The sequence below is a fragment of the Corvus kubaryi genome, unplaced genomic scaffold (assembly GCF_017639235.1).
Source record: "Corvus kubaryi isolate FWS band 111438036 unplaced genomic scaffold, C.kubaryi_AGA036_p1.0 65375, whole genome shotgun sequence".
NCBI lineage: Eukaryota > Metazoa > Chordata > Aves > Passeriformes > Corvidae > Corvus > Corvus kubaryi.
Genome location: NW_024581956.1, coordinates 159,820 through 185,738, shown reverse-complemented (window position 1 = coordinate 185,738; position 25,919 = coordinate 159,820). Strand labels below are relative to the sequence as shown.

At 41.7% G+C, this 25,919-nt stretch overlaps 1 protein-coding gene across 1 annotated transcript in view; it reads right to left on the bottom strand.

The window, feature by feature from the left end:
* The window catches only part of LOC121673385 (very large A-kinase anchor protein-like), an 83,965-nt gene extending 61,014 nt beyond the window's left edge, over window positions 1-22,951 (bottom strand). Inside the window, exons 1-3 of the mRNA XM_042046662.1 lie at window positions 22,826-22,951; window positions 22,178-22,701; window positions 8,048-8,126 (exon numbers count right to left, since the gene is read on the bottom strand). Of these exons, the coding sequence (XP_041902596.1) occupies window positions 8,048-8,126; window positions 22,178-22,701; window positions 22,826-22,951 (729 nt within the window). The remainder of the gene's footprint in view (window positions 1-8,047; window positions 8,127-22,177; window positions 22,702-22,825) is intronic.
* Window positions 22,952-25,919: the final 2,968 nt, after the last annotated feature.

The following is a 25,919-nucleotide window of genomic DNA, read 5'->3' as shown; positions in this document are numbered from 1 at the left end:
GGTGTGCTTTCCAGGCTGTAATCCACTCCTGGCTGCAGCACAGACATATGCCCTCAGCCTAATTGCACCTTGGCAGGCAGGCTCAGGGCTTGCCACCAGTGTGAACAATCCTCCGAGGTGGCACAACAGCACCCTGAGGAGGGATTGCTTTGCTTCAGTTTTCCTCACCTCCTGCACCAGCAGGGAACAGCCACCCTTGTAATCACCTTTTCTCAGCAGCTGGGTGGCTGAAGTTTGAATTGCCAGAGGTTCTCAGTCAGCAAGGGCTACATCCTCTGCCAAAAATACAACCTCTTTTATTGCCCTAACGAGAGAAATTAAAACATTAACAGCATTAAAACACAGATCTCCGTGAACAAAGCATTAGCTTCCAGCTACGACTGCCAGACATTTCGGATTTCCCTCCCCATGAATGAATGCTCATTACGAAGCAGAAACCCCAGACAGCCGCGCAGGGACCTCTCAGGCCGCCTGTCCTGCTGCACTGGGAGCTGCTGCTGGAGAACATTCTGCCTCCTGCACAGATACACTTCTGCCACCTCATCTCTCCTGTAGTAGCGAGAGAAGATGGCCTGCCATCAGAAATTTAGGATCATCACTAATTCACCCCAGGGACTTTCAACAAGTCATTTAACCCCAACATCCCGATTTAACTCATCTGAGAAGCGGCCATGGCACTACTCCTGAATTTCTGTGTGCTGGCGTTTAGAAATCATTTAACAGCTTCAGGTTGAAGTGTTGGGTACACAGAGTAGCACATTTAGGCATTGTCACCTATAGTACAGGAAAATTAATATTGTTCCTAGCCTTAGCTTTGACCTTTCAACACTACTAAAACAGCTGCATTTCATTCAGCAATTATGAGCATCTCATTCAATTTGAACACTGATAGAGAACATAAATTCTGTGTGCTAAGCAAAATCCACAGTGAAATAGCTCTGTTTGGTGGCAGGCTGGTTCATCCCCACAGTCAGTCAGTCACTAATGCAGGTTTTTCAGCAGATCCTCTTTCTCTGGGAGGTTTACACCATCCTTGGTGTAATCTTCCACCTTTTTTCAGTGAGTGTGACACACTGAGGTGCCTTAAATCCACATGTGAAATAAGCTTTTGTTTTTTCAAGTACTGTGAGGAAAATCTTTTAGGCTTTTGCAACCAACAGGAGGCAATACAAATGGAAACCTAATGAAAAACTACTGGACATAGTGAGACAAAGATTAGGAACCACACTTGTCGGAGGAAACTAGAAACTAAAAAAATCCAGGCGAAAGTACTATCAGACAGTGAAATACACAATAAGAACCCCTAAAAGTCCACTGTTGCTAGTGTTCATGAGACAACTGGATTTTAAAAATACATGGTTAAAGTGGGTTTTTCCTATTTAAGCCAGTAATTAGACTGGTGGTGTAGATGATGTACGAGAGGCCCACCATTGTGAAAAACTGGTTAGTCTTTACTAAAAAGCCCCTTTTAACTAATCAGAAAAAGCAAAAAAAAACCCCAAAATAAACGAAGAATGACTTGGGGGTTTGGGGGAAATTAAGTTAAAGGTGAACTCAGTATCTCTACAAATACCCAATTAACCTGAATATTTTGGCTTTTTAATACTCCTTCCACATCCTCATTTCTCTGCTTGGTTTGACATGAAAAACATCAGGTCATGGCAACCCCAGAAGACAAGAGTAACTAGAAAACTAATGAAATCATGGCATCTTCATAATCAGGAGTAAAAGTTAAACAACAGGAAGAGACTTTTAGTTAAAGTGTATCAGTTTTGCATTTTTAAAAATAAACCTATTTAATGTCAATGACTATTTAACATTTAGAAAGACAACTGCATCTGTTCAAAGTTCAACACTGGGACTTTAAAAACTTGCTTATCCATTTGAATTCTTAAAACAGCAAGGAGTCATTAATGTATATTTAATTTGTCAGATGAGGAAAGAAAAGACGAAATAAACATTCTCTGACACTCTATAGTATTCTCCTAAAATCTGAGGAAGTATCCAGAGATACACTCCCTGACAAGAGAACAGATAAAGTGCTACGGGTGAACACTTCAAATGAAAAGATGGAGAAAAAGGAGGTACAATTTGAAAAAAAGCTTCTGCTAGGTCACCTTTGCAGGAAATTTTAAACTCAGTGGAAGTCTAGAGGGACAAAATTAACTTTTTAATTTAAAACTTTCTCTTCACAGCATTTGCAGAGCTGCTCAAAAACTTTCCCATCTGAATTTTCTCATTAAATTATTGTAAAGCTCTGATCAAAGATTAAAAATTGGTACTCACTTCTGAGTATGCAACCATCACCTTATTGCTACAAGGTCTACTGTGGAGCCAGAGAGAACAGAATTAAATTGTCTTATTTCTGTTCTTTCCTCTAAAGTCTTCCAGTACCACACTTTCATTGCCTTTCAATGAATACATTTTAACAAACACGAAACAATTTCTGTTCTCTTTTATTTGACAACTTCTTGAAGTTTGGGGGGGGGGGGAGAAGGTGAAATTTACCTTTCAATGGAGGAGACAGTGCACTTGGAATGGGATGAGACAGTGCAATTTCCACCTGTACTTACATTCTATTGGCAGATTACAGCATCTGGCATCACACTTCTGCTTCTCATCTGTCTGCTGGTTTTCTGAGCTAAACAGACCAAGGTTTAAGCCTTTTTCTCCCCCACCTATCCAGAAACAAAGTTCCCCACTCATGATCCCTTCTTTGAAGAACTAAAGTAGTAGAGAGGGAAGCACATTTCAGGATCATTCTCTCTAAAAATCTTCAGTATGACCAGGGAATTTACCAGAAGTCTCGATGGGATGAGCTTGAAATATCTTCCTCAACACATACAGCTATTAACACCACCAATTAAAGTGTCCTGGGAAACACCAGGAGGTGCCAGGTGTTCAGCTTTAAATTCCATTTCAACAAAAGTCTACAATGTGACTGAAGAGAAAAAGATCTCCTTTCAGCTTTCACAAGAGAAATCTGGATTATACAAACTCCAAAACCATTTTTGTTTAATCTTTCATTGTTGCTGTGGGCAGCAACAGCAACAGTTTTTAAAAGTAACCCTCAGGTTTTTAAAAAATTCGTGGTTGGCAGTAGTAGTCCATCTCCCTTGACTCCCAAAAGGCAAAGAATCCCTCTCTCTGATTTCTAATTATTAGGTCAGGAATTCAGCAGGAATTCACAGTCAGGCTGAGCAGACATTACTTAGATAATTAGTGAAGAAATTTCAGGTGATGAGGTTTTTGAAATAAAGTCAATATAAAATAAAACCATGACAATTTAAAACCCCACCCCATGCTATATGCAAAAAAGTATGTAGTTAACTAAGACTCTAGGTTTAATTTTGATTTCTAACTTTTTGTAAAACTTAAAATTATAGTCAGAAGGAGGGACATTCAGTAAGAACAGCTACCTATATTCAGCAATTTCATGGGACTTCTAAAAAAAATCTTTTGTAAATTGGCACACTGGATGCAAAATTTTGTGACAGAGAATTACTGCACAAATTAGGCTGAAAGGAATGTGGCTGGGGAGGTCATGCAGTCTGTGCTCCTGCACAAAGCAGCTCTGGTTCATCCAGCTTTGTTTTAAGTATTTTCAAGCACAAAGATTCTGCAACTCACTTGGGCAAACTGTTTAAATACCTGACCATTCTTATAATGAAGGGGGGGAAAAAAATTAATATAGGTGACTGGAATTTGCCATGTTCCAACTTGTAACCGTTGCAACTCCAAAAAGAACCTGGCTCCATCTTATCACATAATTGCAGTCTTTGCCATCAAAATTTAATACCATGTCTACTGCTTAAATACAGCCATCTTTATGTTACCTTGAAACGAAATTCATGTGAGAAAGCAGAGCTACAGAATAATCTCTTCTCCATGCTCACAGTGTACAGGAGTACTTGTCAGAGGCCAATTAGTTACAGGTTTAATTTGCAGCACAGAAGCTTTAGACGGCATGTTAAGAAAAAGACTTTTTAATTATAAGGTCTATGAAATTGGTAGAACAGTTGTCTGGTGAGGCTGCAGAGATCTTAAGAGATCTCCATCCCTGGAGCTCTTTGAGAACAAGTCAGACAAGCTTTTATCAGGTGTGACATAGATATAGAGATCTCACCTTGGGGCACAGGAGCAGACTTGATAATCTTTGCTGTACTTTCTGCCCCTGAGTTTTCTATGAAGGTTGAGACGGTCTCAAGTTAATTCAGGCTTGAGCCGATGGACCAAATGATAGAGTATTTGATGCTACTGAAATACTAAAATCTAAACTACACATTTGGTATATCAAATTTGCACTTTCTTTTTGGAACTTTTGGGTTTGCCTGACAGCCCACATAGTGGTTCCTGCGCTGAGATGCTTAAGAATTCCTTCCTAATGGGTTATGGAAGAATGTGCTATTTCCTCCATGCATGCTGCTACAGGAAGGATATCTGGGGACCATGAAACAAACTTTTGCAGGGAGCACTGTTGCAGTATTCCCTTTGAAAATGAAGTCCCTGTAGCCCTAAAAGGGGAGGTTAATAATATACTAACATGTACTGGACACTATGTAATGCAGATATTTAGTACAGTAAACATGAATTTCAGGAACTGTTTACATCCACACAACCATCTGTTCAACAATCACGTTGCTCAAATGGAGCGTCTACTCAGAAAGGACACCCCTTACAGCCCTAATTCAAAGAAACAGAAGCAAAACAAAATCTGTAAATAAATATTGGGAGGGAGTGGTGTTCTTTGTGCAATCAATTAACAGACACAGCAAATACATTCCAGTAGTATTTTCTTGAAAGTGATCAAGTGATGATTGATAAAGTCCCCCTGGCGCACAGAAAAATTAGGCTTAATATTTTCAAAAGGTGCATATTAAAATATCTTTTCCTCCCTTTATGAGCTAAATATTTCATTGTAGGGAAAAAATAATGGGGGTAAAGTACAGAAGTGGTGTCTAGAGTGCTCAGGAGAGTCAAAGAGCTACCATAGCTCGGCACAGTTCCCAGCTCCACTCACCCAGTTATAATTTAGACACTCGACCTTTGCTGCTAAATCAGAGACTTACAGATCCTCTGCTATTTCGCCCCTGGCCTCCTGCTGAGGTGGCCAATGAATATACAAAATCACAGCATGGAAGTCCATCAGAAATAGGATGGCTCATGAACTTGGTGACACTAACACAGACACAACATGGTTTCACTACCTCACCTGAAATGCTGAGGTAGAAGCACAGCTCGGATTTCTTGGAAACCTGCCAAAAACTGGTCTAGATTCAGACATTCTTCACAAAGTACACTTATTGTAACAACATTTTTTTGGTCAGCCCATAGTAACCTTGATGATTGGATGAAAAAACCTGAAGCATCTTTTAATAACACTAGGCTGGAAAAGACTCTTAAGATTATCCCAAGACCACAATTAAGACAGTCTTAATTCTCTCCAACTGCTCAGCTGCCGCCTGGTGATCTTTGCAGAAGGCAGTTTATTTTGGCCAATGTGGTGTTACCAAATTTCCAGTGTGTATTGGAGAGAGCAGTGAGAGGAAAAACCAGAAAAATATTTTCCTCAGAAAATTGTGGCTGGGGGGAGCAACAGAAAACAAATACTTTCTCCACCTCTGAGTAAGTTTTTACTATCTAGCTGCAATTTCAGTGCACACAAGATAAAAAATTAGACTGCTAAAAGTACTCACTACCATGCATATGAAGCTGGTCAAGTGTATCAAGTTTTTGATCAGCTAAAGAAAGAGGAAAGTAAGTTAGACCAAAGCTCTCAGTACAGCTGAAGAGCCAGCACATTCTAGTTACATGAAAACCACACCTTCTTCCTAAATCCAGGTATTGTTTCAAAGAGCATGTCATGGTTTTAGTCTTTTAAACATCGGCGTAAAACAATATAATCAAATAAAAAGTTACAGCAAGACAAAGAGGAGATCAGATACAGTGGAACAAAACTTTACAGCACTAATTCTGGCACCATTTTTTAGCGCAGCATTATAAAAACACCAGTTCTGAGTAAAAGACTTTACTGAAACAAACATAGATTCAGCGGGGAAGATTCTGAATTGTGGCTTTGGTAAATTAAAAAAATTAATGAGATTTAGTTTTTGGCAAGTAAGAAATACTCTTAGGTAACTTAAACTTGCTGTGCTTGCTTTGCTCCACCTACACATCCTGCTTTTTCCTTGAGACCTAGCCCTATTCATACTTCCTTCTACGAAATTCCTAGTGCTGAAGTCTTGTGCACGTATGCTAAATGCTTCCCCTTCCTCAGTCCAAACCCCCCTCCAAAAGAAAATCTGGTTTGGAATTTTTCACTGATCTGACACAGAAAAATGAGATTTTTTTAAAACTGAGAAAATTTTCTTCTACTATAGTAGATATAATCTTCTCTGGTTTACCAGAAACCTTTCTGCCTGCATTCCAAGGCATAAAATCAATGATTTATGGTAATAGGAAGGCGTGCAGTGGCATTTTCCAGGAGCTCTGAACTGACAGACCTGGCTTGAATCCACAGGGGTTCTGAACAAAAGTTGTTCTCCACCTTGCTGTAGACAAACCACAGTCAAAATGGAATTGTTATTGAGCAAATAACCCTGCTGGGGGTCTTTGTAGAGGCAACTGCAATGTCTTCAACTTTGGTGAAACCCAAAGAATTGGTCCCTAGATACTGAAGATGCAACTACACAGGGACTGTGGGCCCTACAGAAGCCAAGCACTTCCTTCTCCATACACCATCAGTGCCCAATAAATGCAACACGGGACAGAAATCTCAGATTCAGTGTGTTAAGAAGCCTACAGATAAATCTGGCAGACCAGCCAAGCCTCTTTTGGGGGAAGCAGCCACCATATTATCTGCACTGAACTAAAACAACTTAGAAAATGAACAAAAATTCAAGCAAAATTGCTTAGTGACTGGGTCACTAGAACAGCTCTGTGCAGGGCAAGGTGTGACAGCAGCCAAGACAGCTGTTATCACCTGTCCTGTACATAATTATTTATGATGATGCCTGAAGAGGCCACCTAAAAACAGAGACTAGACAGGAGTAAGGGAGTAAAGGTAGGTATTTATTTGAAGTGCCTTCAAAGGTACCCCTGGGGAGCCAGAGGCCACTGCCAAGATGAACCACAAGATGGACAACAGGTCACGAGTTCTTCACACTTTTATAGGTTTGGTTCATTTGCATATCAGGGTTAATTCTCCAATTAAAGCTTCAGTTAATGATGTAATTTCCCCAAGCTTGTCCCTGCTTTAGAGGCTTTTGGTTTACACCTTTTGGGCCTAGGATGGTCTGAGTGTCCTTGGAGAGCAGGCCTGGAGAGGCTTTGTTATGTCTGCCTGGCATGAGAGAGCAGCAGTGAACAGGCAACAAGAAACTTCAGAGTGACACACTAAGCAGCACAGGATTTGAAAAATATAAAAGTTAAAACCGAAGGCATCAATGATACCTGGCTAAATCTAAGTACAACTTTAGAGGTGTGCCAAGTGGCACAGGAGAAAGCCCTGATCACAGAGGAACGTGTCCTTTCCTTGCAGTACAAGGCTTACAGGACAAGACAAGCATGATTAACACGGGTAACTGGTGAGGAGCAGCTGATGTACAGACGAATTTCAGCAGAAAGATCTTACAGTGCTTTGGCTGGCAACCAGCAGACCTTCAGGCAAGCAAAGACTTGCTGTTTAGATATTTGTAAGCTATACAGAAATGGTGCTTTAGAGGAATGCCTCAAAACATAGATTGATAAAAATATTAGTTTTCTTCTTCACCGGCTAACTGCATGTGGAATCAGCACTGAAGTCTCACTTCTTTTGTGTAAGTAAACACATGAATTTTATTTTAAGAATGTGAAGCACAAACAGTTTTCCTGTCTTCAGCATGTATATTAGAACTCTGACATAGTAGATCCTAACCCAGAATATGGCAATCAGGTGCCACATCACAGTGCAGGAATCCATGCAACATCAGAACTCTAACAAACAGTCACAAGCAAAAGTGGCAGGTTTTACCTAAAATAAATAAATATTAGTCAATAAAAATCTTACCTTCAAAAGTGCAGGTAGAGTTGTGCTTTCCTTTTGGCTGCTCTTTAAATTTATGGCTTCACTCTCTTTGTTTTCCGAACTGAAAAACAAAAATGTTTTGCAATGCTGAGTACTTGCATTATTCAAATCCACTCAAGAGCCAACGCATTCAACTTAAACACAAGAGAGCTCTAAGTTAGAAGGACAGGAAAACATATTTTCCAAACCGTAGTACATACTCTGCACATGTTGAAACTGAAAAAGCCAAGCCCCAAAAAGCTGAAGATAGAAACAAAATGACTGTTGCACCTCATACAGAGGTTTTTGAACTCAAGCATTCAGAAACAGCACACAGAATTTCAGCTCTTCCAGCTGAAAAATAACAAGATTTCCATGCCTGTGTATTATTTTTCAACTGTAGTTGAACAATGATCTACCACAGCAGCATTCTTTGCCACAGGACCACCTGGCACACCTGGCAGCTACAAGGTACACCCCATTCCACGGCTGTGAGCAAGTGGAATGCACTTCTGGCAGGCGGAATCCCAAATCACAGCCACCACATTGAACAGTTCTTCACTGAATATGCCTAATGGGCCATGCAAATGCACAAGGAATTTTAGAAAGGGGACAACAGGTACATGTGTATTACCAAGGCAACGCCTGCTGTTCCATTTTCAAAGTCAGAAGTCCAAAATCACGCGTGTCCTTATCAGAAATTCACCAAATTCATTCAAATTTGTTTGAGGGCTCATCTTTGGAATGAAGGGAACCAACTCCCTGCCCCCAACCCCAATTCTTAAAACAATCCTTAATCACAATCCAGCAGAGAACATTTTAATAAAAACCTTTATCCTACAAGCAACTTAAAAGCAAAACCATTATCAAAGACAACATTAGGTAATGTTAATGACAGACATCAGTTCCTGCACTGTGTACCATAACATGAAGAAAAATAACTTTGTACCAATATATGAGTATTTAAATTAATTCATAATCACTTTGAATACCCTTTGTCATCAGTCTTAAACGTTTAACTTCGCTACTGACGAATGCACAAGCCCTTATTTCTGAACTCGTGTGAAGAGATGAACTGAAAGCTTTTTAAACAAAAAAACCAACTATTTGCAATTTGGTGAAATTCTGCAAGGATTTGGAGAAGGAATTTAGGTGCTGCTGTACTTCTACTGCTCCTGACTGCAAACCACAGGTAAGCACATCTCAGCCAAACTCCCAAAATGAAAAGTTTTCTTCCTATTGTGGATTAGGCATCTGAATTCAATATACACTGATATACACACAGAATACAAAAGCCACCCTGACTAAATATAAGTTTCCTTCTCAGCTGCTCAGAGACAGCATTCCCTGAATAAAAATGAGATCAGAAATCTCCTGCTATTAAGTTTTTCAAGATCTTTCGCATCTTTTCAGATGCATCAAAAGAAAAGCTTCTTCCTCCCGTTTATAGATCATCTCCAAGTCGAAAACCATGTACTTTCACATCACCTTAGGTAATCCTTCATAATGCATTCATAAACACAAGGATGCTTTTTCAGGGAGAGCATCAGACAGAAAGTCTTGGCTGTTCTTTGCCTCCCTGGAACACAGAGCAGATGAATTAATATTCTAACCTATTAATTTCTTCTGCTGCTAATGTGTTTCATGAAGGAGATGTCACAATCACTCTGGGCAGTCTGGCACACTAATTAAAGTGTTCCTCTGCACACAAACCTCTTTTCTTCCTCCTAGTTTTTGTTTTGTTGTTGGTTTAAAAAAAAAACCAAACCAAAAACCAAAACACTCTTCTCAGATCTGCATGGCTTTTCCTGATGTTGATACATTTCACATGAACAAGAATTCCCTGGACTTAAGAGTGAAATAATGAGGTTGATCTCTACCAAACATTTTTCCTGAGTTCAGTGTATCACTCCTTACGGAACTGGTCTGCAGACCACAAATGAGATCCTTGCTTTCATTAAGTATTGCCAGCACACATTACCAGTGCTGAATTATTCCATCACTTTGTTTTGCTCATATTCTTCCCTTTACATCATGTATTTTTCCCACAAAACATTTTTCATTTGCCTACTTCTTGTTTATATTTGAAATACATGCCTGTATTACTTTCTTCTAGCTAGCCATAGAAATTCCATAGCATACATACCAAAGCTGAAAGAATGTGATTCAGCAGTTAAGCAGCTTAAAATCAACAAGTAACAAAAAAAAAAAAAAAAAGGATCAAAACTTTACTTTCCAACATAAAATAACCCTAACCATGGAAGCATTTCCCCACACCCTTTCATGGTTTATATTCTAGCGTTTCTACATTCCTTAACTTTTTGCTTTAGGGTGTAGTTCCTCAAACATGCTGACTTTGTCAGCAGAACCAGCTTTAGAAATCTCCACTCCTTCCTCCTCAACCTCAGCTATCTCTCTGCATCCTTAACTCAGCTAAGAAGGACTCTCAGTAAGGCCACATTTTTGGATAAAATCAAGGTGGGGGGCAGAAGTTTCCATGAGGAAAAATCCAGCCTGTGATCCAGTTTACAGTGCAGTGATTTCTAACAGCACAAACAAGGGGGCAACAAATGTCACTCAACAGCAGGAACAAGAAGGACAAACCACTGACCCTCACATCACCACGGACGCTGCTTGGTGTGAACCTCTCCTCCCCTTAGCCAGGGCCCAGTTCTAAAAGGATCTCTGACTGAAACCAAATGGTTTGAGTTTTACAGCACAAAAAGCTGTAAGTCTCCAGCACAAAAAGCTTCTCTGCTGCACACAGGGCTTGTGGGTTGTTTAGGATAAAACGTCTTTGTTTCTCTCAAAGAGCCAAGGTTACCTTCTGCAGCCTAAGCACCACAGCCACAGGGGCTGGGCCACACTCAGTGCCTGGGACTGGAGAACGGCTACTGCTCATCTGATTCACATGATGCAGCTTATCAATCCCCACTAACAACTCCCTACTAATTTTAGGGCTTTCCCTCTTCTTGTCATTGCATCCATGACATCACTGTGAACTAGGGCTACATCTGTATTTACGAAGTTTGGCTCCACAGAGTTTTAGGCTGTTCCAGAGCAGTGTGTTTCTGCAGCACTTTGCCACAGCAGGTACCACCAACGCTATCTCCAGTTCAGCACATCAAGTTAGGCTTGTGCTTAACCACCCACAGATAGGCCAGCCACCTCTCAGGAGAGCATTTTGCACTGGTCCAGTTAGGAAGATGAATTAATCTTCAACTCTGTGCTCCACAAACTTCTGGTGTTACATTATACACCCAGAAATAGGCCCCCACTAACCCAAGTTTTGAATCGACTTGCCTTTGCTTTGAAGAAGTAAAAGAGCAGAGCATGATCTTAGGAATACAGAAAACACCTCTGCCATGCCAGCTTGCTTCCATGGGCTTCTTACCTATCCAGGCAGTCATTTACAAATTGTCACAACCACTTGTCTACATATTTAGACAGGTATTACTCTCATTTTACAGATTTAAAGAGGAGAGAAAAAAGGTATGGAAATACTAAACAACACTCAAGAGTAATAAAGATGCTGTCACAATTCTAGAAACCCAAGCCTCTCAGATATGTGATCTACTGCCCTTCTGTTGCTATTTCTGCTAGACATTCCTTTTTCTCTTATGTATTAGTGCATCCAACAGAGATGGATTAATCTTTAGCAAAGGTTTAGAGGAAGGTTAGAGGGATTTCTTCTCCTCAGCTGTCTTGCTGCTCTTTCTACTGTCTTGCCAGCATGCCTAACCTGATTAGCATCACTCTTATTCTTTAAATAATCAAGATTAAACTTAAGTTACAGAATGGTATCTTCTGAATAAACCTTTCTTTGTGCCATTTTCTATTGCTTTTTGTTCCTCTGCTGCTGACTCTCTTTTGACCTTTCTGTAATACTTGGACAGGTGGTGTCTGAACCAGAAGGTGGTTTGTGGTCCAAGTTTTTAATCATTACACTTTGGAAGGAGAGGTTAAAGATTCTTATGAGAGAGACATGCTCACATTCTGCACTGCCGCTCACACAAAAAGAGATTACATGAGGGATTACAGTAAAGAAAAAAAAAAAGGCAATTGAGTGGAGCATATTTAAGTACATGGCTTTCAAGGTCTTTTGCAACTGCCTCTAGAAACAGAACATGACAATTACAAACAATCACATCTTCAAAAGGCCCTCACAGCAGCTCTCTATGGTGTGAGAAGTCTGCTTCCTCCATCCTTGTCCTTCATAACAATCCCTCAGAACTTGCAAATTAAAAGCCCATCCCCTTCTTCCTTTATTAATCCACCCCACCCATGTTATGCACGCAGCAGATTGTGAATGTGTTGTGACAGATAAAAAAAAAATAAGCTACAGGAAACATACAAGTAATAAAGCACAAACACACAAGTTTGGATGAGACTGACCACACGCAGAGTTCTTAAAACTTAAAGTAATTGCTATGACATTTGAGGTTCCTTTTATGGGGAGAAGGCATGGACTGCCTGTTGCTGTTTGGGAAGGGGGAAATTAATGGGCACTCCCTTAAGGAATGGGGACAGCTGACTAAAGCTGACCTTCAGTTCAGCATTGCCACAGCACTTGTGGATGATGACCCTCCCTACTTCTACCATGGTTTTGAATCAAATCTCTTCCAGTGCAGCAGCTCCAGCATTTACTTTTTGTGAAGTCCACACGTAACCAGACAGGTGAGTGCTCCAGCATTTTGCCATCTTCTCTCTTAGGGACAGATGACTCCCTGAGTAGCCAAACCCTCCCTGCTACCACATAAAACTGACATTGTTTGTTTCTAACTGGTCTTCTCCTCAGATTAACTCCAAAACCATTTAATGTGATGACTTGTAATGGTAGGAGAATAAGCAGTGTCCAACCTCAAAGATGCTCCAGGGTGTCAAGAGGCAAAAAGCATCTATGTCTGGCTTTAGTGGGATTATGGCAACAAACTCAGCCTGACCTATCCACACAGCCATCTATCCAGGTTCCATGACAGCACTTGTGACACCTCCTTCCCGTTATTTTCTAAACGGTTTTCCTGAAGATGTGTTTTTGGGATCACTGACATAATTCACGCTTAACCTCACGTAGATTAATGTGTTTTTTAGGTTTTCTTTCTTTATTTCAGCATTCTAGGCTGTAATGCCAGCTCCTGAACCCTGCCTTTCCTTTCTCTCAGAACAAACCCAACACCCCTCTCTGGGATATACACCTGATGTGGTTTTTACGTCAAGATTTCTTTCCAATTTTACTTTGTGCCAACAGTTACATGTTCAGTGCTGACCTTCCAGAACGATATTTCAATGGAGAAACAGAGAGATTGTTAACAAGGATTTCATCACCTAGTACTTTAAAATTCCTTTGTGCAAGAGCCTCCCTGAAGAATGTAAATGAGTGGAAATCCACAAGTCTAATAATACCATCAAATATAGATGCGCAATACCTCCATGAAGTTTCAGCACATTACAGGGACTATCACACCATATCCACAGACCAGCAGTAGTAATGAAATTTTTATTATAAAACTGCCAAGAGCCATAGGTTGCTTAGTATCGGTTTCTTCTTTGTCCCAGTTTCCAAGTGGTAATTTAAAAGATGACTGCTAAAAATTCAGACTTTTAAATTAATATTTTATATATATGTAACAGTTACCCTGCTTGCCATACAGACCCTTATGATTACTGCAGCTGGCCTCTTGCATAATCTAGATTATGAAATTTCACCAAGGGAGACCTGTGTCAAGCCTTTAACACATGACAAGAAGTTATGAGCTTTGGTTGAAAAACAACAAATTATGGAAAATTGACCACATTTGTAAATAAGAGTTTTCCACGTAAACTACTACTAAATTCACTACTTATTAGGCTTACTATTCTGACTTGTCAAGCCTCATCTCTCACTCATTCTACATCTGTGTGGGACGGATTATAAAATTGGGTTCAAACAACCTCTTGAAGTCACAGCTCTACTATAACATAAAGCACTTAACTCTGATTCCTCTTCCAGTTATATTCCTTGAGGCAGAGTCATTCCTCAAACTTTAACACTGTCATTTCAAAACTTAATGCCACTGAGCTACTTCATTTTATTCTGAGGAAGGTTTTCCAGACATCAAATTGTTCTGGAGCTCTTTTCAGAGCCCTTTTTAGTTCGCCAGCATCTTTCTCATGATAAATCATGCACACCAAAATGGGACTCAGTACTCCAGTAACCAAAGAATCCACAGAATCCATGTGTTTTGTTGTGTATACACCCAACAATCATATTTTGTTCTCTGAGCCATCACTTTGGCAGCTCATGTTGGACTGTCAACCATGACAACTTAGTTTGTTTCCAAAGTCATCTACATGGTGATTTCTAAACTTTTCAATCACATCATCTGCAAACTTCACATGCTACAGTTTTGTCCTCTTTTACATTATCTGCAAAGTTATTAAATTCAAAAAATTCAAAATACATTCAAAAATACAAACTTTTCATTTTCTTCAAACAGATCAAGTATAAAATTATTTATTACATCTGTTTTTTTAACATTCCTCTGTATGTTGAGTTTTAGCCTGCTGCCATTACACTTGCAAATATTTTAAGTGGAGCATCAGTGCCAAGTCTTAAGCATCTAAGGATGGTACTTCAGCAGTTTGTCAAGTGAAGCTGTCATCTCATAAACAAAACTGAACTTGACAATTCCCATCTTTCAGTGATGTTACAATCAATACCATGTTTATTAACTGCTCAGGTTGCCTGGGAGACTTAGTAAAACAATTTTCCTATCCTTCTCCTTTAATCCAACTAAATAAAATAGACTTGAAAGGGAAACACCTTCCTCTAGGCATTAACATCACAACTGTGAAGCCATTTGTGTGCTGTGCAGCCAGGAGAACTATCAGAACTTAATCTAAAAAGTCAATTTTTTAAGAGTCAAACTTCTGGCATGTACCTTGAGGAATATGAGCAAGGGTACAGTAACCATTTGTTAAATTAACTGAAAGGAAAATATTACTGTAAAGCTCAGTGGCAACAAGACATTAGAAAATCAACTGAATAAAAAGAATTGCCTTGTGCATCAAGTGATGGCTAAAATATGTAAGTATTTAACAGAAAATAAGAATGGTTTCATTTTAGCAGAAAAAAAACCCCCAATGAATTAAATTCATTAAAACCTCTTTCCTGTTCCCCTCCCCCCAAAACCACAATGTTGCCCTTTTTTGAAAAGCTCCAAAATGAAAAATTTCAGTGAACCTCTCAGCAAGATTCCCAAGGCTAACACACTTCTTGGGAAACCAAACAGCAGCAGCAGGGACAAAATCTGCCTCTAGTCTCTGACAAGGCTCTTGGGGCTTGTGTTAAAGAGAGGTGGAGAATTTTGCACAGAAATTTGAATGCGAAGTTTCTGGCTGCTGCTTCTGTGCTTAAGCTTAGGCCACACACAGAGGGGAGGAGAACTGAAGACATTAAGACAAATGGAAATTATAAAAACAAGTTATTGAGTTTGAAATTAGAGGGTCAAAGGAAAGGAAAACTGCTTTTTCATTTAAAATGAATAAACAAGCAAAGTGGAGGAAAAGAAAGCGAAAGGTAAGGAAGGAGAAACCGGAGCAAGGAGGAGGAAAAGGCAGGAACTTAGGCAGAAGAAGTGTTACAATTGCTGATTAAGTGTTGAAATAGCACAAAATGCATTATATTCAATTAAACTAGCCTCATTTCGAAACTGGTTTGATTACAGACAGCCATAAGCAATTTGGATTGTTTTAACTGAAACAATTTTTCCTCTCAGACCTGTTTCTGCTGCTGATTTACATACTGCTCTTTGCTTGTGCAGCAAAGCTGGGTCAGCTTCACGTTCTGCAATAGCAGCGCTGTGTTACATGGTTTATGTTAGCTACACAAAGTATGTTAGTATAAAATGTAGACTAAAATGTGCAACTGAAAATATTATGGAAAATAAACACATCAGAGAAATCGCAGATAGGCCACATTTTACAATGAAAGTTTACATGAAAAAAGTTCAAGAACCAAACCATGTCATTACACTGAACATGTACCTTTAAGTTTAAAGGCTAGAACTAGGTGAAATAAATATCACGACCCTTGCTAAATAACTTAATCTGTTTTACGTGTGAGGGAACTGAACAGCCCTACAAAGGCTGGAGAAAGAAATATAAATGTTTCTGAGCAGAGCTTACTCCAGTATTGGGCAGCGTGATTATACCAGATTACATCAAGGTTTTTCTTCTGGCATCTGTCAGGCATAGTAACAGTAACACTGCTGTGGAATCTGCTCCCTATTTGCCAGTCTGATTGGTTAGATAGTTTCCAGCATTCTTATGAAACAGATATGTTACTGGTCACTCACACAAAAACCTGGTATAACATCAGAAACAGATCTACAAACTATTTATTCATCTATCAAATTCAAAAAGAATAGATCTGTTTTCAAATGGCATATTTGCAGGGTTGGGGACCAACAGTGGTACTTACAAAAAGGCATGGAAATAGGAGATATTAAAAGAAAAATAATCCAGGGCGGCTTTAAAGCAGCAGCAACTGTTGTCCTGATATACAGAGCATACCAGAATTTCAAAAAGATGTCATTAAGAAAAAGAACCTGGGAAAAAACAAGCAAGAGAGACTGGTGTCACCAGTAAAATGCAGCGAGCTCTTCTAGTCAGGCTGGAGGAGAAAACTCTTGGTAAAGGTACAGAGGGCTACTAATTCAGCCCAAGAAAATATTCTCCACAACTCCCATCTTTTACTCACAAAATATACACCAGGAAGCATCCTACAGATACCAAAGTTGCTTCTTTTGTTTTGAAGGCATGCATTTTCCAGTCCAACCAAAATAAATTTTATGGCTAAATTTGCAACCTGCAATTGATGATTAAAATAAAAAAGCATGTTGTCACTGCAATTCTTTCTGCCTTTTCTGTTCGTGTGCTCACAAGAAATAACTTCTTCCTACATTTTTTCCCAACACAACACTGTCCATAGGTGAAGTGCAGATCCACAAAGGGTTCACACACGTAGGCCTCAAGACCTCCAAAATGCTTAAGCAGATATACTGCCCTCTGTAAAATATTTTAGCAACTTAGGAAGCAGTGGAACATTCAGAAAAACAACATTCTATTTCAAAATAAGGCACGTCATGAAATCACAATAACACACCACCAATAGGGACTAGATTTCATGGCTGAAAACTGACATGAGAAAGTGAAATGAGTAAGGAAACCAATATTTCCGACCTTCAGTCTTCAAAAGCGATACTGCAAAGCCAGTTAAAATAGATAAAAATTATATTAGAAATTAAAACTAATATACCAGAAGAATTGAGTTAAAGCCTAAGCAACCCAGTGCTGTGCTACTGTTTGCAAGTATAATAGTAGATACTTACTGAACCATACGAAATCCAAAAGCCCCTCAGAAATTAAAAGCAGTAGCTGGGTTTCCACCCTTTTAAGAAGTTACAATAATTAGAAATACAATCCCTAGAGCAACATGTTTTGGAATCTTTCTTTTTTTCCCACCTGGGAGCCTTTTGTTCACTAGAGGAGAAGACCGAGGAGTTTTCACCTTGGCAAAATTGTTCCTTAAAACCACAGACTTGCAGCTGTTTTGGAAATATTTTTGCATTAACTCTAGCACTTATGCCAATAACTGGAAAAGGAGACAACGCTGTTAACATTTATAATAGTGGAAAAAATGTTGCTTTGTTTCTTCCAAAGAGCACTTCTATTATAATTAAGACTCTAGTAACATTTCCTTCAGGAAATGTCTCTCACACACATGGCCAGCTGCTGGCCCTGCTCCTCCTGGTCTCAGTCCCATGAGACATCCAAGTATGTGCCTCATTCTAATCAAGCAAGTAGACCCACTAGAGTGCACAGAACTATTTACCTGCTTAATTATAGGCAACCACATTGGTACATTGCTGAATCAGGGCCTTTCATACTATTTTGAATTATGCTGCAATGGAAGTCATAATAAATAAATCTAGGAAGCAAAAAAAAAAAAAGGAACCCCCAAATTAACAAATGTACAGGAAATTTTCATAATGCACCTTACTTAGGCAAGCCTAATTTGAATTCTTCTATATGGCTGGAGTATTGCCCTTGCTGGTTCCACAAACCATCATCCCTCATGTACACACACAAATAAGCCAAATTTTAACAACACCACAAAGAAGCCTTCTCTGGCTTTTGAAAGGAAAAGGTTCTTTATTAGAAAGCAGAGACTGATTTTTCCGTCAGACAATGGATTTCTTCAAAGATGCCAATGGTATCTGAATCCAACCCAGCCAGGAGGCAGTAATTTCAGAAGAACCAGGTTTGCAATTTATTGCTCCCTTTTCCATCAATTTCCAGCAGTCCCTCAAATGCACAGTTTTTACCACTACAAAAATACATGTTCTTTGTAAACAGGAACAATGACTGACAAGTCCCAAAGGAAGAAAAAGACTCTAATCTCTCCTCAAGCAGAATAAACAAAGTTCTTCATCTCTGAAAGCTCTCAGTTAGAAACTAATGGATGAATGGAACAACAATCTCAGCCTGAAGAAAAACCCAACAAACAAATCAGCTCCCCAAAACCCTTCTAAAACCAGATAAAAGGTTGCTCTTCCCTATTTGATATCTCTGGCATACTTCAGCAATGCAGATGAAATATCCTGACAAACCAAACTTGCACTGGTAGTTCTGTGACCAGCCAACAGCACTTGGAGGGAAAAAGAGAAATCTGAAATGAACCTGCTAAACACTGCATGGAATAACTCATAAAATGCACCCATAGTTTAAAGGACATTTTGATGGTACCTCAGTAAAAAGCATCACACCTCCCTGAAAGGTCACATTAATTCACAAAAGAACAATTGCTCAGCCACAGAAGCCACACATTTCTGAAACAATCTGCAGTAGATTGACTTACAGTATAAAAGCTGTGTCTTCTTCTAGATGGACTAAAGATACATGTATTAGCAATAAAAAAAAAAAAAAAAATTAAGACTTCTATTAGAATAGTGAAAATGCCACTGGGTTTTGTCATCCTGGAGATGTAGGTTGCTCCAGGACAAACACTGTGGTAACCAATAACCAACTGTGTATTACTGAAAATAGCAAATAGTCCAGTAGAGCATAATGACTGTAACTATAATAACTTCCTTGGATGGAGGTCAATGATAAACACCTGGAATGAAGAGCACTAGAGCCACTCAAAGCAGCCCCAACTCTGCAGAACACTTAAGCAGCAGGCAAGCACTGGGTGGGAGATGCTTTCCATTTGGCTACATTTTATGTAAAAGCCAAGTGAACTCTTAAGACATGTACTGTGCTTTTTGCTGCCACAAAACTTGCAACTAATCTGCACAGCTTATTTTTTCCACGAGCAAGCAAGCAAGCCTCCAGCGAGTCTCATGTTCATCAGAGCTACAAATTGCTGTAAGGGCAAGTTATTAACATAAGCTCTTCGTCAAATGAGGTTTTCAGAAGAGTCTAAGACATTGATTAACACACTATGTAATTCCCCCGATCCCCTTCCTCCTATTCTAAACCAGGGTCACAGTAGGCTTGGGTTTTGGCTTTTGTGTTTTTACAGGTAAATCTGAACACGGTCTGGAGCATGAGTGGGCAAGAGCTCCATCCCCTACCAAGCTGAGGGGCAGCTCTGCAGCTGGGGGAAGGAAAGCTGGCAGCTTCCAGCCACCCACCACTGCCTAATTTGCGGGAGCAGATGGAGAATGACTTTTGGACAGACACGGGCTCATTTCTGCCTGCTTTTAAAACTTAGGAAACCATCATGTTCTGCAGAGACATCGAGTGTGATGCATGTCTCCAGAGGTCAGTAAAGGCACACAGAGGGTATGCAATATACTGCTCCCTCTCCTGCCCCCTTTACTTAGGTCTTCTACTTTTTTGAAATCCATCAGTAGGCAAAATACCTCACTAGAAAAGTTTCTTTCTATATGTATCTCTCAAACTTAGTCTGGTCCCACCGTACCGATAACCTGAAGGGGAAGCCATGCCGGTGCATACATTTCTCCGAGCCCTTCACAAAAGCTGCATTCCCACCTCGCCCACGCACTCCACACCTTCACAACAAACACCCAGAGCAGCCTTGGTCCCCCCTCCCCGCACTCGTGCTTTGTTCAGCGATCCATGCTGCTACACGGCCGAGCTCGCTAAATAAACACGAGGAGCAAACCTGCGGCACTCATCCCAGCCCGGCGCTGGGTAATGCATGCAATTACGCTAATCTGTGAAGAAGGCTGCCAGTGGAAACCAAATACGAGAACGTCAGCATTCCTGACTAACGTGCCACGCTGCAGCCCAGCACAACAAGGAAAAGCTCCTTAACATACCAAATGGGACTCGGGATGGCGAGGGTTCTCGCTCTCCTCCTCCAGGAAGGAGGCACGACCACCGCCACCACCCTGCAGCGAACCTCGGGAGGAGTTCAAGAACGCGGCCAAGAGGCCAGAGCCTTTTCATATCTGCGTGGACTATCCCAGCTTCCGAATAAAGAAAAGGCTCTTGGCTGCAGGAAATGAAACTGTGATTGAGATAAAGATTAGACTGCAGCCCCAAGTTAAGTGGAGTAGGTCTGCCATGAGTGCTACCTACAGATAGGCCATTTAGTGCACAAACCACTGAAGTGGCATCACTCTCCTCCTTAGCAAGGTGACCGCTAGGCTTTCTTGTTTATCCCAAACTACAGCTGTAGGGAGCTGGCAAGGAGTCATGCGATGAAACCTCTCTGTTGCCTCTCCAGGTCCTCAGCCAGATCCAAACCTTCTCCTTCTCCCATATCTTAACCACCCCCGCCAGACAAAATAGGCACGATATTCCAGCAATTGTAAAGATGTCCTTGATTCAGCAGCCTTGCTCCTGAGTTCTTTTTTTCAGGAAATAAAAAAGCAACGTTTTCTGCTTATAAATGACCAGTGGGTCCTTGGTGGTGTACTGGCATGTCAAATGCTTTCAGTAAAACAAAAACCCCAAAGTTAAAAATCCTCATGGTGCATTTACAAGACCATTTAAGATGGTCAGTGTAAGACACCAATAGGCTCTTTATTTCCCATGATTGCTGAGAATATGCAATGCAAGATCCTAAAGCTTTTCACTGAAAGAACTACTGCGATAGCCACTGTCCATCTGATTAAACAGTATTTGCTGTCTGTCAGTTTAAACACAAACCTATGCACTATCAGGAATGACTCAGATTAAAACCAACATGTTAAAAGCAAAAAATAAATATTACACCCGAGGAAGTAAGGCCTAGGCAGTTAACACCTTTTCACCACAAAAATATGCTCATTAACTTGGGCCAACAATGAGGCTGCCTGAGCAACTGAAGGAAACTTATCTGTGCTTCTTTCCTACTTACAGACAGAAATCAGTCACCAGTAGAAAAAATAAAAAGGGAAAAAAAAAACCGAAAAAAAGGAAGAGGAACAAATACACAAGAAGTTTCCAAACCTTTTCATCTAGTAAAGTCTCCCTGCACTAAAAAAAAAATTAATAACCAAGTTTCCATAAACCACAAATTTTGCATTGAGACTTAAACACATCAGTAATATTTATGTTTCATTAACGCCTGATTTACGCCAGTCCAAAAGAAAACTTTCAGCGTGAAAACTGAAAAGGAAAAACAAACAAATCCCTCAAACCCCTCAGAGACCTCAGCGCCCTGCCCTGCTTTCAGTCCCCAAGGAAGGGGCACCGCACGCTGACTGCGGCGGCGGAGAAGCCCCGGGCTGGGCTATTCCAGCAAGCGCAGGTTCCACAGGGACTCCGCTGAGCCTGGCGGGGCCGGGGGTGCTCGATGCACCGCGCAGGGAGCCCCCATGTCCCATCGCCCCAGCAGGAGCCGTGCCCGCACCGCAGCGCTGCCCCAGCACAGCCCGCCCGCTCCGGCCATGGCGGCAGCTGCCAGCCGCGCACCCCGGTCCGAAGCTCCGCCGGACAAGCCGCCGGCCCGCCGCTGTCCCAGGAGCCGCCCCTGGCCCCCGGGACGCCCGGGCTCCCCACGGTGAACACCCGCTTCCTCCCGCTGCCCCGCCACCCACCAGTGTCGCAACGCGGGCAGGGGCCCCGCTCAGCCCCGCGCCCCCGGCGTCCCCCGGCCGCGCAGGTGGCACCGCGCCGCTCCCGTGCCCCGCGTACCTGTTCGCCGCCCCCTCGCCGGGTGAGCTCCTGGAGAAGAAGCGAGAGAAAGTGCTGTGCCAGGAGGGGCCGGCCCGCCGCCGGCTGCCCCCGCCGGACATCCCCGGGACCGGACCAGACGAGACGGGACACGAGACGCCGCCAGCAGCCACCCGGCACCGAGTCCCCACGGCGGCGGGAGGCGGCGGCGAACGCGTCCCTCCGCCCCGGGGAGGAGCCGCCGCTCCACCGCCCCCGCCCCTGCCCCTGCCCTGCTGCCGGCGGGGCGGGCAGGGAGAGCCGCGCTGGGAGGCGGGGGGTGTGCGGGGCGGTGGGGAGCCGAGGGAGGCTGGGGTAGTGGCAGGAGCGGGGGGAGCCTCGTCCGCGCCCCGGCAGGCAGAGAGGGTCCGGCCCCTGCCCTGCCGAGCGCCCGGGGCCGCGGGAGGGAAGCGATGGCCGCGGAGGGGGAGGGACTGCCGCACGCTGTCCGCCGCCCCCGCGCCGGGAGGGTGGCGCGTTGTGTTTGGTTTGGGTTTGTTGTTTTTCTTTAAGTTAATGGGTCATAATTAGTGTGAACAAAGAGAAAAGATCAGAGGTGAAAAAAAAAAAAAAAACAAACCTCTGAAGAAAAAGGATAGGCAGCCTTGAGAATTTACACTCCTGACTGACTGCAAACGCCAGCGCCAGCCTACTGCTTTGTAAGTCGGGCCAGCTTTGAGATCTGCACTCGTTTGTCCATGCAAAGTCAGGAGCTGGCTTCGCGCTGTCCCGGGCACAGTCTAGCTGCCACAACATCTGTGCCTGCTGCCCAGCGCTGTAAACACTGGCATCGAACAGCAGTACACGGCAGCAGCGGCTGGGGCTTCACCTCTCATCTCTGTCACTTAAAGATAAGTTCAAGACCACTCTTGCTGACGAAAAGTGGCTTGGAGGAAAGGGGTTCTCCTGCCTTTTAAAAAGTTTACTTCCTATAAAGGAGTTTGGTTTGGTTTTTTGTTTGCGTTTGGGCTTTTTAATACCAAACCCTTCATTTTTATCCCTCCGAGAGTTATGCCCACCCTTGACTTAACATCAGACTATACCAACAGATGACCTTCCCATTGCAACAGCACAGTGACAAATACTATCCTCATTTTATAGATCGAGGTGATGCACAAAACCTTCATGATTTACTGAGTGTGAGTTACTGGTAAAATAGTCTAACCCTGACGCTAGGATTTTAAATTCAGAACCACACTTTCTTTTCTTTGTGAGCATCTCTGATGCTCTTTGTGACTGCCTCCACCTTACACCTTTTTATCAGCTCCTTTTTGCTTTGTGCCATCTCACAGAACTGTGGAATGGTTGAGGTTCGAAGGGACCTTAGGAAGTCACCTGGTCCAACCCCCTGCTCAACCAGGACCACCTGGAGCAGATTGCTCAACCAGGACCACCTCAAATTGCTCAACCAGGACCACCTGGAGCAGATTGTGTCCTGATGGCTTTTGAATATCTCCAACTCCAGGGTCTCTTTGGGTAACCTGCCACAAGAGATCACCTCTCTTCTGTAAGGTTTTTTCCATTTGTTCACCTTGATCCATATCCAAATCTCTTTCTTAGCCACTGTGCCATAGTGACAAGCAGATATGAAGCTGGTACCGTGTGTCCATCTGCACAGCAGCAGCAATAAAACAGTCTGAAAAAAAAAAAAGCCTACTGTCTGCTTTTCTGTCCACTTTTTCTTACCTCAGCTATGAGCAAATCTTTAAGAAATGTGCAAACAGCTCTGCTTTGTATAGTTCAAGTCTCATATAGCTTTGATGTGGATTTTAAAAACACAGACACAGCTGGATATTGGACGGGCACTTAAATTTTTAACCAGTCAGAATTGGGACTACCTGGTTCTATCACACTTACAGGAAGTAGCTTTCTCATGGAATAGTTACCAGTCACAAACCTTAGTCAGGGGACCAGCACTTGGTACACAAAGTTCTGTCCAGTTTTTAGTGTCCAGTCAAGGAGCAGATGATTCTCTCCGTGATACAGATGCCCCAAGCTTTGCACAAAACCATGAAATGTTTAATTCCAGAACAGTATAGAGGAAAACAAGAAACCACATTTTTTAGCGTATCTACACATAGTTGCCAGTTCTCACAGAAACGGCAATTGAAGTTAAAACTGCAAAATGTTAACAGCAGAGCCCCCGATGGAACATTATAGAGGAGACACTCCTTCTGACATTTAAAATTGAAGTACTTAGGTTTCAAAACCAAATTAGAAAAGCGACAATTTATTAGGACTGTACAAACAGGCTGCAGGGAGGCTTAGGCTCTCTGTGACTGTTTATTACTTTTAATTCTTCTTTGCCACATATGTCTCATAGCTTCCCTACCTATTGCTTAAGTAAGATCTAATCCCTAAGCTGTAGCAAACCTGAATATAATAATTAGCATTTATAAAGCATCCAGTATCTTCAAAGGATATAAGCATTAATTAATCCTCATAATCACCTCAGGATGTAGTTAAGTATAATATGGTGAGTGGTTTGCACACAGAGACAGTCAGAACACCTTGCTGCATCCAAAGGCTGTCCACACGTGCCCAGAGGGGCACCACAGGGCAGCATGAAGCATTACCAGGACTCTGCCTGTCCAAGAACAAAGAGCCAACCTAATCAGAAATGCTAATCCCAAACAGTAACATTTTGTGCTCAAATCTGTTCCTCCTTTCCTCACTGCATCTAAAAGCAGAAAACACAGGAACACACCAAATGACAGTTCTACTGCAGGCAAATAATAAAAATATTAAAACTAATCAAAATACTATAACTGTATCAATATAAAGATGAACATGGCACAGGTTAGATAATCCCTTTCTGGGTTTTTTGTACCCTGGAGTAATTGAGTATCACATGATGTAAGAGTAAATAATTATGACACATTTAAAATAATAAAAGGGGAACTGCCAGCAGGAACTCAGATTTAGCCACCTACACCTCCAGCAAAGGGGGGAAAGCTCAGCTTTTACCCCAAGATGCAGTATCTGCCATGTGGCAGGTGGCCTCACACATTAGCACAGCTGCCAGCATTAACAGCAGCACCAACACGTGCAAGCCAAAACAGATGGGGCAAACAGGTTCCTTTCCCCCTCAGATTAAAGTGCTCACATGTGGCCCACATGAGGTAATGTGGCAACATCAAAGGCAGCGAGAAACCATTAAAACACAGTTGCAGAGGGATAGAATTGCACAGAAGAGGAAAATGTCAAGCAGGGGCTCTCAATACATTTTTTTCATAATTCATCCTGCTCAGAGTGTCACTTGAATGTCGAATAAGAGAGGGGAGAGTGCTGTGCCTATTCCACATCCACTTAATTTTTCTACTGCAATTCTGATTATAATGGTTATGCAGAAGGGAAACCTCCCCCTTCTCCTTGCTGATTTAGAGTGAGCAGATGGTGAAATTTTAATTGTGCTTTTTGAATTTCCTTATTTTTATGGGTCCTTAAAATCTTGAGTCAAATCTTTTGTTTTGTTTGGATACCAAAAAGGAAAGCAAGTTTCCCTCATGCTGATTTAGGAGGAGTCCTCCTTTCACACCCTTCTTTTAGAACTTTCCTGATACATTAAAGTCATAACTAAGGGAGAAGTTAGTCTTAAAACCTCCAAACTAAACATTTTGCCTGCAAGCATATTTCACACAACTTTAGATGAAAATAACATCCTCAAACTGTTTCCCTTGTTGGATTGCTACAGTAAGAAGTGGTCTTATGTTTTGAGGTGCAA